The 13,355-nt window shown below is 36.9% G+C and overlaps 1 protein-coding gene across 9 annotated transcripts in view; it reads left to right on the forward strand.

Annotated features, from left to right (window-relative positions):
- The window catches only part of LOC105489137 (lysine demethylase 4C), a 416,176-nt gene that overhangs the window by 245,118 nt on the left and 157,703 nt on the right, over window positions 1-13,355 (forward strand). For all 9 annotated transcript variants that reach the window (XR_011612551.1, XR_011612550.1, XM_071077763.1 and 6 more), the window contains 3 exons: window positions 7,354-7,535; window positions 9,480-9,693; window positions 11,541-11,617. Coding sequence is in view for 7 of the 9 variants with exons in the window: in XM_071077763.1 (XP_070933864.1) it covers window positions 7,354-7,535; window positions 9,480-9,693; window positions 11,541-11,617 (473 nt within the window). In the remaining 2 variants the exon portion in view is untranslated. The remainder of the gene's footprint in view (window positions 1-7,353; window positions 7,536-9,479; window positions 9,694-11,540; window positions 11,618-13,355) is intronic.

Below are 13,355 nucleotides of genomic sequence, written 5' to 3' on the forward strand. Positions count from 1 at the left end.
TGTCAGAAATAATTCACAGTAAGAGGCAATGATTGGTTTCCTGGGTCTAAGTGAGAATGAATACTTTTCATACTACTATAAAAAAACAGTTTCAGTCTATTGTGTATATGATCCAGGAGTTTCGTCTATAGGCAAGTTCATTTATAAAATGAAACAATTTATAAAATAATTTTTTTTTATTGACATGGTGATTAAAAAATTTGAAAACAGGTATTGAAGGTATTGTTGACAAGGTGGCAGTATTTTCAACACATTTCTTCAGTACATTTATCCAAGTTAGTATCTGGTTTTCCCATTTCCACCTCACAGTAGTGTTTGTTGAGTGGCTAGCCCTCTTCCATAGGATGGCCCTTTTAGCTACTGCTTATGCTTCCTTATTTAGGACAAAGTTCCTCATACCTTGGTTCCTGGTATACTGGGCTTCTGTAAATTTAGAAAGGCTTACATAGATTTGAGGAACTGCTTTGTATTTAGACTCATGGTTTTCTTGACGGCATGTTACTTGCTACAAGGAATGACAGTGTTTTTGTAAAAATCTTAATCTAGGAGTATGGGTTTCCACCATGAGGTGAGAGGCTCACTGACTGAGGAAGAAAAAAATTAAGTGCTCTTGGCATAAAATCTTTTTTTTCTTTAATTTCTGGCAAACCACGCAGACATTCATGAAAGAACCTAGAGAGAAAATGAGGCCCTTTTGCTGTGTTGACTCTTGTTTTCTTTTTGCTTAAGTATTTCAAGTTGATTAAGGCAAGTTGTTTATGAAGTTACTGCTTGGTTTTAAGAGCGAAGCCTACACCAGGTCTTTTTAAGGCTTGTATTGTTTAGCAGTGACTCTTTGATACTAACACTTTTAGAAAAATGTGCACATGTATATGCCAGTGGTTCTCAGTCTTTTTGGTCTCAGGAAGCCTTATGTTCTTAACTCTTCTGAGGACCCGAAAGAAGATTCTTTTATTTCCTTTTTTGTGCGTTTATTTTATTGATACTTACTTACTGGAAATCACACCAGGGAAAACTTAAATTATATTAATTCATTTAAAAGTAGCAATAAAAACTACATTTACTTAAATAGTTACATTTATTTTCATAAAAAATAATGATTTTCCCAAACCATAAAAAATAATTAGAAACATCAGCAAGGCGGTTGAATAGGACTTCACAGCGCTTGTCCCCTGGCAGAAACATCAATTTAACAACTATCAATGCTCAAAAATGTCTTCAAAAGACATACGGGAACCAGAGGAGAGATGATGGCACCTGAGTATAGCACATAAATGAAAAAAGATGCATTGAAGAGATGGGAAGGACAGTTTTGCATTACCTGTATTACCGCGCCCCTAACCCCAGGAAGTACAGTGAGGAGAGCGATAGGGATACCTGTGTGGGAAGGAGAGTGTTGTGAGAACCAGATTTTGCCTCAGACCCCAATCTAAGGTCTGTTGCAGTGAAACCCAGCACCACACAGTCCCATAACCCTAGATTCCTGGCTGGTACCTGCAGACTGAGCCTCCAAGATTGCTCCAGTGTCAGGCCATCTCTCAGCCTCAAGACTAGCTCAAGTGTCAGGTCAGTACCCACATCCTTAGATTCTAGATCAGCACCCACGAAGCCAGCCTCCAAGCCTGCCTCAACAGTAACCAGCATTTACAGTCCCAGACTCCAGGCCTACTCCAGAGCCAAGACAACCCCCACAGACTCAGGCTCCAAGCTGTTCCCCTGGTCTAGGATGTAGTCCAGCACTTGTGGACCTGGTTTTCATGCCTGCCCTAGTGAACCCAGGGTACAGGTCTACCACAGAAGACTCTGGCATTGGGCCAACTCCCACAGACCAAGCATCCAGGAACATCCCTGTGGATCCAGTTGACAGGACTACGCCAGTGGAACATTGGTGCCAAGCTGGCCCCCATGAACCCAAGATCCTGGCCTAACTCAGTAGTCCCAAGCTCCAGTTCTTACATGGTGGACTTAGGCCCCAGATACAACCCCATGAACTCAGGTGCCAGGCCAGCTCACATACTGATGCAGACATAAGGCTGGAGGATTCCAGGAGCAAGCCTACCCTTGGACCATGCCAGATGGCCTGCCTAGAAAATCTGGATGGGCTGACTGGTGAAGGGTTTTCCAAGCCAAAGCCAATCTACAAAGACTGGGATAAGTCACTGCTTCTTCAAATGCATAGATACCAACTCATGGTCACAAGAATCATGAATAATCAGGGAAACATGACACCACTGAGGGAACAAAATAAAACCTGAGTAACCAACAGTAAAGAAATATGGATTTACAAACTGCCTAAAAGCAATTCAAAATAATAATCTTAAAGAAGCTTAATGAGCTGCAAGTGAATACAGATAGACAACTAAATGAAATCAGGAAGATAATGCACAAACAAGTTGAGAATTTGAACGAAGAGATAGAAGCCATAAAAGAGAACCAAACATATTCTGGAGATAAAGAACACAATAACTGAACTGAAAAATTCCAAGAGGGATTCAACAGTGGTCTCAAGTCAAAGAATCAGTGAACTTGAAGACAGGTCGCTTGAAATTAACCAGAGAAAGAGAAAGAAAAAGTAATGACAAAGAATGAAGAAACTTGGTATGATTTCAGTGTGTTCTCTCTAATAAAATTCATGTTGAAATCTAATACCTATTGTGGTGGCATTAAGCAGTGCAATCTTCTGTTGAACACCTGCAGAATACACATTCTCCTCAAGCATACATGGGACATTCTTCAGGATAGATCATATGTTAGGCCACAAAACACATTTTACTAAATGCTAGAAGACTGACATTATACCAGGTGTATTTTCTGACCACAATGCTATGAAACTGGAAGCCAATAACAAGGAATTTTAGAAAATTCACAAATGCATGGAAATTAAGAATATGCTCCTGTGAATAATCAATGAGTCAAGGAAGAAATTTAAAGGGAAATTTAAAAACATCTTTACACAAATGGAAAGGGAAACACAACATAAGAAAAGTTACAAAATGCAGCAAAAAGCGTTTGAAGAAGGAAGTTTTTAGCAATAAATGCATACACCAAAAAAGAAGGATTTCAACCTAATATTACGCCACAAGGAATTAGAAAAAGAAGAACAAACTAAGCCCAAAGAAAGTAGAAGGATGGAAATAATAGAGATCAGAGCAGAAATAAATGAAATAGAGAATAGAAAAACAGTACAAAGGTCCAATAGATACCTTTTCTGGAAAGATAAAATTGACAAACTTTTAGTTAGATTAAGGAAAAAAGAAGACTAAAAATCAGAAATGAAAAACATTACAACTGATACCACAGAAATACAGAGGATCATATTAATAAAAGACTAAACAATTATAACACCACTTTGGATAATCAGCGCATAAATTCTTAAGACACAAATCATCTACCAACACTAAATCCTGAAGAAATAGGAAATCTGAACAGACCAGAAATGAATAAGGAGTTGGAATCAGGAAACTCTTCTATAAAGAAAAGCCCCAAACCTGATTACTATATAAAAAGCCCCAAACCTGATTATTATATAAGGATATATAATATCCTTATATATATATCCCAATATATAAGGAACTTAAACAGCTAAATAGCAAGAAAACAATTAACTGGATTAAAACTGGGCAAAGGACCTGAATAGATGTTTCTCAGCAGAAGACATATGGATGGCCAACAGTTATATGAAAAACACCCCACATCACAGCTCATTAGGAAAGTGCAAGTGAAATCCTCACTTCTTATCCCTGTTAGAATGGCTATTATCAAAAAGACAACAAGTGTTGGTTAGGATATAGAGAAATGGGAACCTTTGTACAATGTTGGTGGGAATGTAAATTAGTACAGCCATTATGGGTAACAGTACGAAGATTCCTGAACAAAATTAAAAATAGGTTTACCTTTTGATCCAGAAATCCCCATCTGGGTATGTCCAAAGGATGTAAGAGAAATGAAATCCGTATGTCAAAGAGATATCTGCACTTACATGTGCAGTCAGCATTATTCACAATAAGTACAATATGAAATAAATCTGAAGTATCCATCAATCAAGGAATGGATAAGGAAAATATTGTGTGTGTACACAGTCCAATACTGTTCAACCTTATAAAAGAAGGAAATCCTGACATTTGCTGCTCCATGAATGAAACTGGTGGACATTATGTTAAGTGAATTGAGCCAGGAACAGAAAGACAGATACCACATGATCTCACTTATATGTGGAATCTAAAAACATCAAACTTCTAAAAGCAGAGAGTAGGATGCTAGTTACCAGGGGCTGCAGGATTGGGAGATGTTATATTTTTTTCAAATGTGTTTAGTATTGGATTTAATAAAAGACAGCTGCTTTCTTTTATTTGCTTCTGCATTCAGTCTCTTGCACTATGTTGTTTTGGTTGAAGAATATGATGAAAATTTTGGCTTCCCCCAGATAATGTGGTTGGAAAGGGAGCAAGCAGTATTTTAATAACCTTTCTAGATAGTTAAGGGGACGTTCTTCTTTGACTCTTTATCAAAACCTGACAAACAGTAGTTTAGTTTCAGTGTGGAACCTAAAATCATATCAGTGAATTTTTTGTACTCTATTAAGCTGAAAGTTCATTGGTGTGTCTTGCATTTTAAGTGGCTTTTTAATCCATGCATGATTTTTGTTACTATGCGTTGGCAAACAAAGATGTGAGTTATCCAGATCTTTTAGATGTTGATGCATCTCTTTATATGATATAAAAAATTACATTCATTATTATTATCACTTCCACCAGAGACAGATTTAAGCATTTGGAATCTGTTGAGCTTACAGTAATGGATACAAATTTTCCAGAAATTTTAATTGTGACTTATAAGCTTGATTTTTATCATTGTTGACAAATACTCTAGTTGTTTTTTAAAAAATTGACAGGTTTTTTTTGTTTATTTTCAAGCGAATTCCTGCCAGCCACCCAAGTCTGAATGACCGTAGTTTGTCTGCTAATAATTTTTTTCATGGAAAAAGTGGCATTCCATGAAAATGGCAGGCAATTCAATCCGCAGTTCAATGAATTGCACAAGGGCTTTTCTAAAGACTACTCTTGAACTTCAGTGTGCACAGAAATACTTTATGCATACATTCCTTTTTTTCCACAGATGTAATAAAATTGATGCTTCCCCCCATCAAAGGCATTACTAAGAGAAACTGCCTTTTTGTTACCTCTGTAAGTATGAGGTAGTCAATATAATGATTCCTTTGGTACCACTTGATTCATGCTGAGGCACCAACAATTTTACTCTCTACTGCTTTTGTATCACTGTTACAAATCTCAACTGGGTAACATAGTCAAATAACGTGTGTTATTATGAAAGTAGTTTTGACTATACAGATGCCATGCAACAGGATTGTGCATCCCCTGGAGTTCACAGATCATGTTTTGAGAATGGCGGTTATCTTTCAATTCCAGTTGACTCCTTGAACATCACTGGTTTGAATTGTTTGGGTCTACTTACATGCAATTTTTTTTCAATAAGTACATTAGAACATTTCTCATAGACTTGGAACAATTTGAAAAAACTCACAAATGAATCATATAGCCTGGAAATATTTAAAAAATAAAGAAAAAGATAGGTCATGAATGCATAAAATATATGCAGATACAAGACTGTTTTATCGTTTACTACTATAAACATAAATCTATTATAAAAAGTTAAAATTTATCACAACATATGCACACAAACACGGATGTAACCAAATATAAAGGTGCAGTATTAAATCATAAATGCATAAAATTAGCTGTAGTATATCCTGTGCTATAATAATTTTTTAGCCATCTCCTTTTGCTATTATGGTGAGGCCAAGTGCTGCGAGAAACAGTTTACATTTAGAGTCAGATTACTTTATTGCAAATATAGGCAAAGATTCTTATCTTTTGTTTTGTTTTCAAATACTCTACCCATGGGTGAATACCAAGTGTTTTCCATTGTAAAAATAATAACAACAACCATGATAACATGATTATTATAATAATGCCACCCTTTGTGCTACAGTTGACATTTGACATATTTTGAGTTATTTTCAGCCTCATTCAGTCCTTCCCATTTTGCCATCAGTGCAAATCTAATTTGACTTTTTCTGAAACAGGTAAGTCAACATGGCAAGGGCTGGAACACACTCACTCACCAGTGCTTTGTAGTTAAGCACATTGCTCTACAGTATTCATTTATCGGACTATGAAAGCTACTCATGCAGATGTTTAGAATGTGTCACAGCCCTAGACACTGGGTGCAGCTTTTATTCTGGCTACTTGCTCTGATGTACTGCCCTCTGCTATAGGCATGAAGAGTTTTTTGCTAACATGTTGTGTCTTTCTGTATTTTTCTGGTGCTCTGTAAGATTTTATAAAGTGCTGTTCTTGTGGAGTAAAGAAATATACATTTTAGGCCAGGCTTGGTGGCTCATGCCTGTAATCCCAGCACTTTGGCAGGCGGAGGTGGGTGGATCACCTGAGGTCAGGAGTTCTAGATCAGCCTGGCCAACGTGGTGAAACTCCATCTCTACTAAAAATACAAAAACAATTAGCCAGGCATGGTGGTGGGCGCCTGTAATCCTAACTACTCGGAAGGCTGAAGCAGTAGAGTGACTTGAACCCCGGAGGCAGTGGTTGCAGTGAGCTGAGATGGCACCATTATACTCCAGCCTAGGCATGAAGAGCAAAGCTCCATCTTAAAAAAAAGAAAGAAAGAAAAAGAAAAAAGAAATATACATTTAAAAGACTTGACCCTCTAGGGGTATTTTATGGAACAAATGAGAAGATCTGACTAGGGATTTTCTTTTATATCCGTGTAATGCCAGTATATTGCTTGGCACTTTATAGCTGCTCTGTAAAAATGTTAATTGTAATAAATTCTTGAACCAGGAGTTAATTCAGTGAAGTTCAATTAAACTTTTATTGAGCCGTGTACTATGTTAGATGAAGAAAGTAAAAATTGGCAAAGTAGTTTCTGGATTGTGAATTACTCTGATAACTAGAAGATAATCTCATACACACAAACCTATTTTAGTATTGGAGCTTTTACCGTAGCAGTAGAGACACGGAAGGAGTAATGTGGGAAGGAGGGAACAGTGTAATTATTTCTGGTAGGGATGGGGAGGGTCACAAAACGACGGTGGTTGTCTGGCCATGAGATCTGATCTAGGCTTTGAGGCTTGAGGAGGATTATAAGGCAACTTCCCTTATTCTGGCTCTCTCAGGATGTATTTGAAAGACAAAATAGGTTTGGTTTCTGGCCTTAGTATCACAGATTCTGTGGAATGTTTGCTTTTTTTGTACTCAGGGTGATTGTTTTCCCTGGTTCCCATGCTCACGATATTTTCCTGCCTTCTCCCTTAAGAATTGCCTGAGGTTCTGTCCATTGAGGAGGAAGTGGAAGAAACAGAGTCTTGGGCGAAACCTCTCATCCACCTTTGGCAGACGAAGTCCCCTAACTTCGCAGCTGAACAAGAGTATAATGCAACAGTGGCCAGGATGAAGCCACACTGTGCCATCTGCACTCTGCTCATGCCATACCATAAGGTAAAGGGGAGCTGCTGTCATAGTTGCCTTCTTTGCTCTGCTTTCCATGTGACCCACATACCACAAGATCACTGTAAATTGTTGTGGGCTTCCTTTGCACATAAGAAGGAAGACATCCTTAGGTAGCTGATGGCTTTCATAGAACCACAAACACTTTCTACATTCTCCTTGGGAGACACTTTTCTGAAAATACTTTATCTTTTCCTTTTGAGATAGGGTCGTGCTCTGTTGCCCAGGCTGAAGTGCAGTGGCATAATCATGACCCCACGTAGGCTTGTACTCTGGCTCAAGCTATCCTTCTGCCTCAGCTTCCACAGTAGCTAGGACTATAGGTGTGAGCCACCATACCTGCCTAATGTTTTAAATTTATTTTTTAATTTTTCTGGCGACTTGGTCTTACTATTTTGCCTAGGCTAGTCTTGAGCTCCTGACCTCAAGAGATCCTTCTACTTTGGTCTCCCAAATCTTTTCTGAGTATCTTATTTTATTTCATGGGGGGGGGGGGGTTACTTTCAACTTTTCTACCTCTTTTACCAAGAAACACAACTTAAAGCTTACAAATAGTAGAAGCTTTCAAAGATAGAACTTGTTTAAGTTTATCTCTGTTTTTTTTGGTTGTTGTTTGAAAATGTCATTCTCAAATAATAGAAATGTCAGCCCTAGGTCCAAATTTTAAGTGTCTCTTCACCTTCCCATGTGGAACATGCAAAAGACACAGCCAAGACTCACTACAAACTAAATTTTCCAGTTCATCCTCATCAGCTGGCTGTGCTTGATAATGTTTTCAGCATCATTCCATAGATATGATACTGATAGCACCTCAGCTAATGGAGGGTCACAGTCCTCAGCACTCACACAGTTGAAATGATCTTTAGGAATCTTGTAAGGGTGGAACTATGTGGTTCATTTTAAGGTACAATATATTATGAAGTATATTGACATGAACATTATGTTTTGGGTTATATTTTTATTTATAGAAACAAATATTTTATTCAAGATTATGTCTGTCGTAGAGTTCCTTATAAAAATAAACTGTTCTGTTCAGACATTTCAGAGCAAGAAAATGTGTGGTATCTCACATTTTCAGACCTTTGTAACAGAGGAAATAATTTATTCCCTTCATGTTTTTTAATGTGGCACTGGTGAGTGATAAACATTATTTTTCTCTTCCTTTAGTCATTAAATTTCTGGGTTTTAACTACTTATTGATTCTTATTTCTACATTATAATCTGTATATGTCTCAATAATGAAAAAATTCAAACTAAAATCGTAAGATTCGTGGAGATTTAATATAAAATAATACAGTATAAAACATAAAATAATATAAAATCTGTGAGGTAATTCATTACTTATACTTTCAAGTAAATACTAAATGTACTAAATGTTTTTTCTATCTTTTGGTGTGAGGTAATAGTTTTGTTTGATACATTATTCTTTCTTATTTAGTGACATGTACCAGTTCTCTCTCTCTTGCTTTCAAATATTGTGATGAGGCAAAAATTCTTAAAGCCTCTCCTAATACTGCTGCACAGATTAAAACTGGGTCTTTGTACACTCCTTCAAGTGTAGCAAAATATGATTCTTCAGTAAATGAAAACAGATCTCTTAACCCTAGTGCATATGAAGAAGCAAAAGAATTGATGCTTTCCATGAACTAATTTTGGGAAGACACAATTTGATTAGCTAGTCACTTTCTTATATGAACAGACATGATAGAATATTGTCCTGTTCCTGCAGATTAGCTTTTGGGTGGGAGTCTGAGGTGGAATGTTGATTTAAAAAAAAAACAAAAACCAAAAAACTAGTAGTTTGATCAAGGAGAACAACAGGAAGAACAAAAGTTAGAAGTTAGTGTCTGGAACAGGAGTTAGTGGATTTGAGTGACTAGAATGATGAGCTCTTTTCCATGTTTTTCACTCATGTGGAAACGTTGTGTTTTTCAGCCAGATAGCAGCAATGAAGAAAATGATGCTAGATGGGAGACAAAATTAGATGAAGTCATTACGTTGGAAGGAAAGACTAAGCCCCTTATACCAGAGATGTGTTTTATTTATAGTGAAGAAAATATAGAATATTCTCCACCCAATGCCTTCCTTGAAGAGGATGGAACAAGTCTTCTGATTTCCTGTGCAAAGTGCTGCGTACGGGTTCATGCAAGTAAATGGATCTATAATTCATCAATCACTGGCTTTTCAGCATTTCACATCATCTTTATTTCTCACGTTTTTGGAACCTGTCAGATCTGTTGCATGGACTATTGGCATTCTTCATGGTTATATCATTCTTTTTCACATTTCTTCTAGTAAAAGTATGAGTTAGTATATTCATCTTTTTTTCACCACTTTCATGTAGTATCAGTGGAGAGCAGATCTGGGTTTTTTTTTTGTTGGTTTGTTTGTTTGGGGTTCAGGTGAGGAGTTATCATGGGGTTCCTTTCACATACTTGAATTTTACTTACTTTAAGATCTAGTTTATAAAAACTTAATTTGAAAGTCTGATATTGTTGAAGACTGTTTTTCTTTGTGACTTTTAAAAGAGAAATGGATGTTCCTTTGGTTATTCTCAGAATTGTTGTATTGAGTTAACTTTTTTTCATTCGTAAGGGTGGAAATCTCTATTGCTTTCCAGGGGAGAACACTCATTACAGTTGTTTTACCCCTGGACTGAGATAGTCTCCACACCTATCTCAATTTATTATTTTTAACAGTTGGATAAGTGGTAAACATTTATTGATCTGCCATGTAAATCCTATGAAATATGTAAAAGGGATCTCATATACTACAACTGTATTTTAAGGCATTTTAATATTCCAGATCTTACCAAATCACATATTCTAGTAACTCACTTAGGTATGGCCTGTCCTCTGTCAATGTAGTTTGAATGGTTTATAATATAGATATTATCTTCTGTCTTTACCTCAGAGTAATAATTGCTTTATATTAGGGTTGAAACAACTTCGTCATTTATCATTTATTGATTGATTAGATACTATCTACTTAAAGGATTTAAATAGTATCTGCTTGAAATATAATAATAGCCATCTTGTTTTCATATTGAAGGCAATTTGGAACACACACACATGCATATACACACCTTACATTGTTATGTGTATACAATAGGTAAAGCACCAGGACACAAAATAATTGGGATATAATCTGATTCCTGAATGTAGCAGCTATGCAGTGTCACCATACTATTTTATACACATATGCTTTAACTCATTATTTCATGGACATGGTTAACTATGATAGATTTTTTTCTCGGGAAATTACATTTCTGTTATTTTGTTTCCATCTCAAATGTTATAGAAATTTTCAAAAATTACTCATTAAATCTTAACCCTCCTATAAGGAGGGGGTTTTAATATCAGAAATATTAAAAATTACTCATTTAAATATTTCACAATTCTCTTATCTCAAGAAGTCAGAGTGACATGTGTTCCTTGATGCCATGTAATTGCTATGTATATTTGCATAATCAGCCATCACCTTAGATAGTTATTTTGGGTCAGGCATGAGCTGAATAGACAAATTGAATTGAAAATATTCCTTCATTGCTAACTCTGAATTTGCAACATTTGCCTTATCATTGAGGTTGAAGGTAGTTAGACTTAATTTTTGAAGTAATTTTAAATTACTTCAAAATTTAAATTAATTTAATAATATTAGGTCACAGTATATTTATTGTATTATTTTTAACATTTCCTTAAACTTTGCCCCGTGGATTGCAACTTATTTTGAGATGTCTGTGTGTGAACAAATTAGTAGACTTGACATTTTAAAATTTTATTACCCATTCAAGATGTTCCATAAGTATTCTCTATAACTATTGTGTTAGTTATCAATAAGACTCACATTCACCTTGCTTATGTTTTGTTCTATACAGTGAGAATCAAGACAGTATGGTAGGCTAGTGTTCCATTTTTATTTATTTCAGTACTGAGATCTGCAATATTTTAAAGGTGAAAAAGACCTAATGCATGGATACATACTATTATTTTATAGGTTGTTATGGTATTCCTTCTCATGAGATCTGTGATGGATGGCTGTGTGCCCGGTGCAAAAGAAATGCGTGGACAGCAGTAAGTGGCTTATTTTAGTATTGCTTAATCTTTCTTCCCACCCCACCCATGGTGGTCACATTTGAGTCTAATGAAAAAGATAAGATTGTTCAGGTGCTTATAGATGCAATTCCACACTTCCTTGTGTTTCTAGTCTTCCCTCTCAAAAGCATGTTATCTGGTGGTTCTATATCCATTGTAGAAATATTAGGTAAATTTCTTTTCTTTTTTTTTTTTGAGACTTAGTCTCACTCTTGTCACCCAGACTGGAGCACAGTGGCGAGATGTTGACTCACTACAAGCTCCGCCTTCCAGGTCCACACCATTCTCCTGCCTCAGCCTCCCAAGTAGCTGAGACTACAGGCACCCGCCACCACACCTGGCTAATTTTTTGTATTTTTAGTAGAGAATACAAAAGGGTTTCAATGTGTTAACCAGGATGTTTTTGATCTCCTGACCTCGTGATCTGCTTGCCTCGGCCTCCCAAAATGCTGGGATTACAGGAGGGAGCCACCACTCCTGGTCCTTTTTTTTTTTTTTTTTTTTTTTTTGAGATGGAGTCTCTCTCCGTTGCCCAGGCTGGAGTGCAGTGGCGTGATATCAGCTCATTGCAACCTCTGCCTCCCAGGTTAAGCAATTCTCCTGCCTCAGCCTCCTGAGTATCTGGGACTACAGGCACCTGCCACCATGCCTCGCTAATTTTTGTATTTTTAATAGAGACAGGGTTTCACCTTGTTGGTCAGGCTGGTCTTGAACTCCTGACCTCAGGTGATCCACCTGCCTCGGCCTCCCAAAATGCTAAGATTGCAGCCGTGAGCCACCGTGCCCAACTATTAGGTAAATTTCTGGTGTCAGTCCTCTGCTTAGGAACCTGCAGGGACTGTCAGTTTATCGTGTCCACATTTACGTTTTCAAGGCTTCAGAATTTTGCTTCATTTTCTTGTCCGTCCCTATTTTGCAATACTTGAAAAGTATTTCAAGTAACAAGGTAGGGGATCCTCAGTGACCCCTGAATAAACCATGTTCATATCCAACATTTATTTTTCTTTTTTTGAGACAGGGTCTCACTCTGTCATCCAGACTGGAGTGCAGTGGTGCAATTATGGCTCACCGCAATCTTGAACTCCTGGGCTCAAGTGATCTTCCCACCTCAGCCTCCTGGGTAGCTGGGACTACAGGCATGCGCCACCATGCCTGGCTAATTTTTTAATTCTTTTGTAGAGACAAGGTCTCACTATGTTGCCCAGGCTGTTCTCAAACTCCTGGGCTCAAGTGAGCCTCTCACTTTGGCCTCCTGAAGTGCTGGGGTTATAGGCATCAGCCACTGGGCCTGATGTCATATCCAACCTTTCAACTAGCATAAGGTCTTTCCCCACTTACTCATCCTTACATTTATACCTTAGTACATTCTAGAGTTTCTGGTCTGTACTAGGCATTGCTGTGAATTTTAGACAGAACATTTAATAACAAATGATCCCCCATTTAGAGACAAAGAATTGACTTGACCTAAATTGTTTTTCCTAAAGACCTTGTTAAAAATTTACCTTACTACTTTCCTGCAGATTTTTGGGGGCAGAAGAAAATAATAATAATAATAATAATATAAAAATTTAACTTACTTCGAATCTTTGATTTTCATTCCAACAATCTATGTCAACTTTGTTACTGTTAGTTTTACCTTAATTTTTCTTAAAAATTGTCTTTCAAAAGGAATCAGAACATTCTTGAAAGTGAAGAACAATCAGACCTCAGCAGTGTA

This window comes from Macaca nemestrina, chromosome 14 (assembly GCF_043159975.1).
Source record: "Macaca nemestrina isolate mMacNem1 chromosome 14, mMacNem.hap1, whole genome shotgun sequence".
Lineage (NCBI taxonomy): Eukaryota > Metazoa > Chordata > Mammalia > Primates > Cercopithecidae > Macaca > Macaca nemestrina.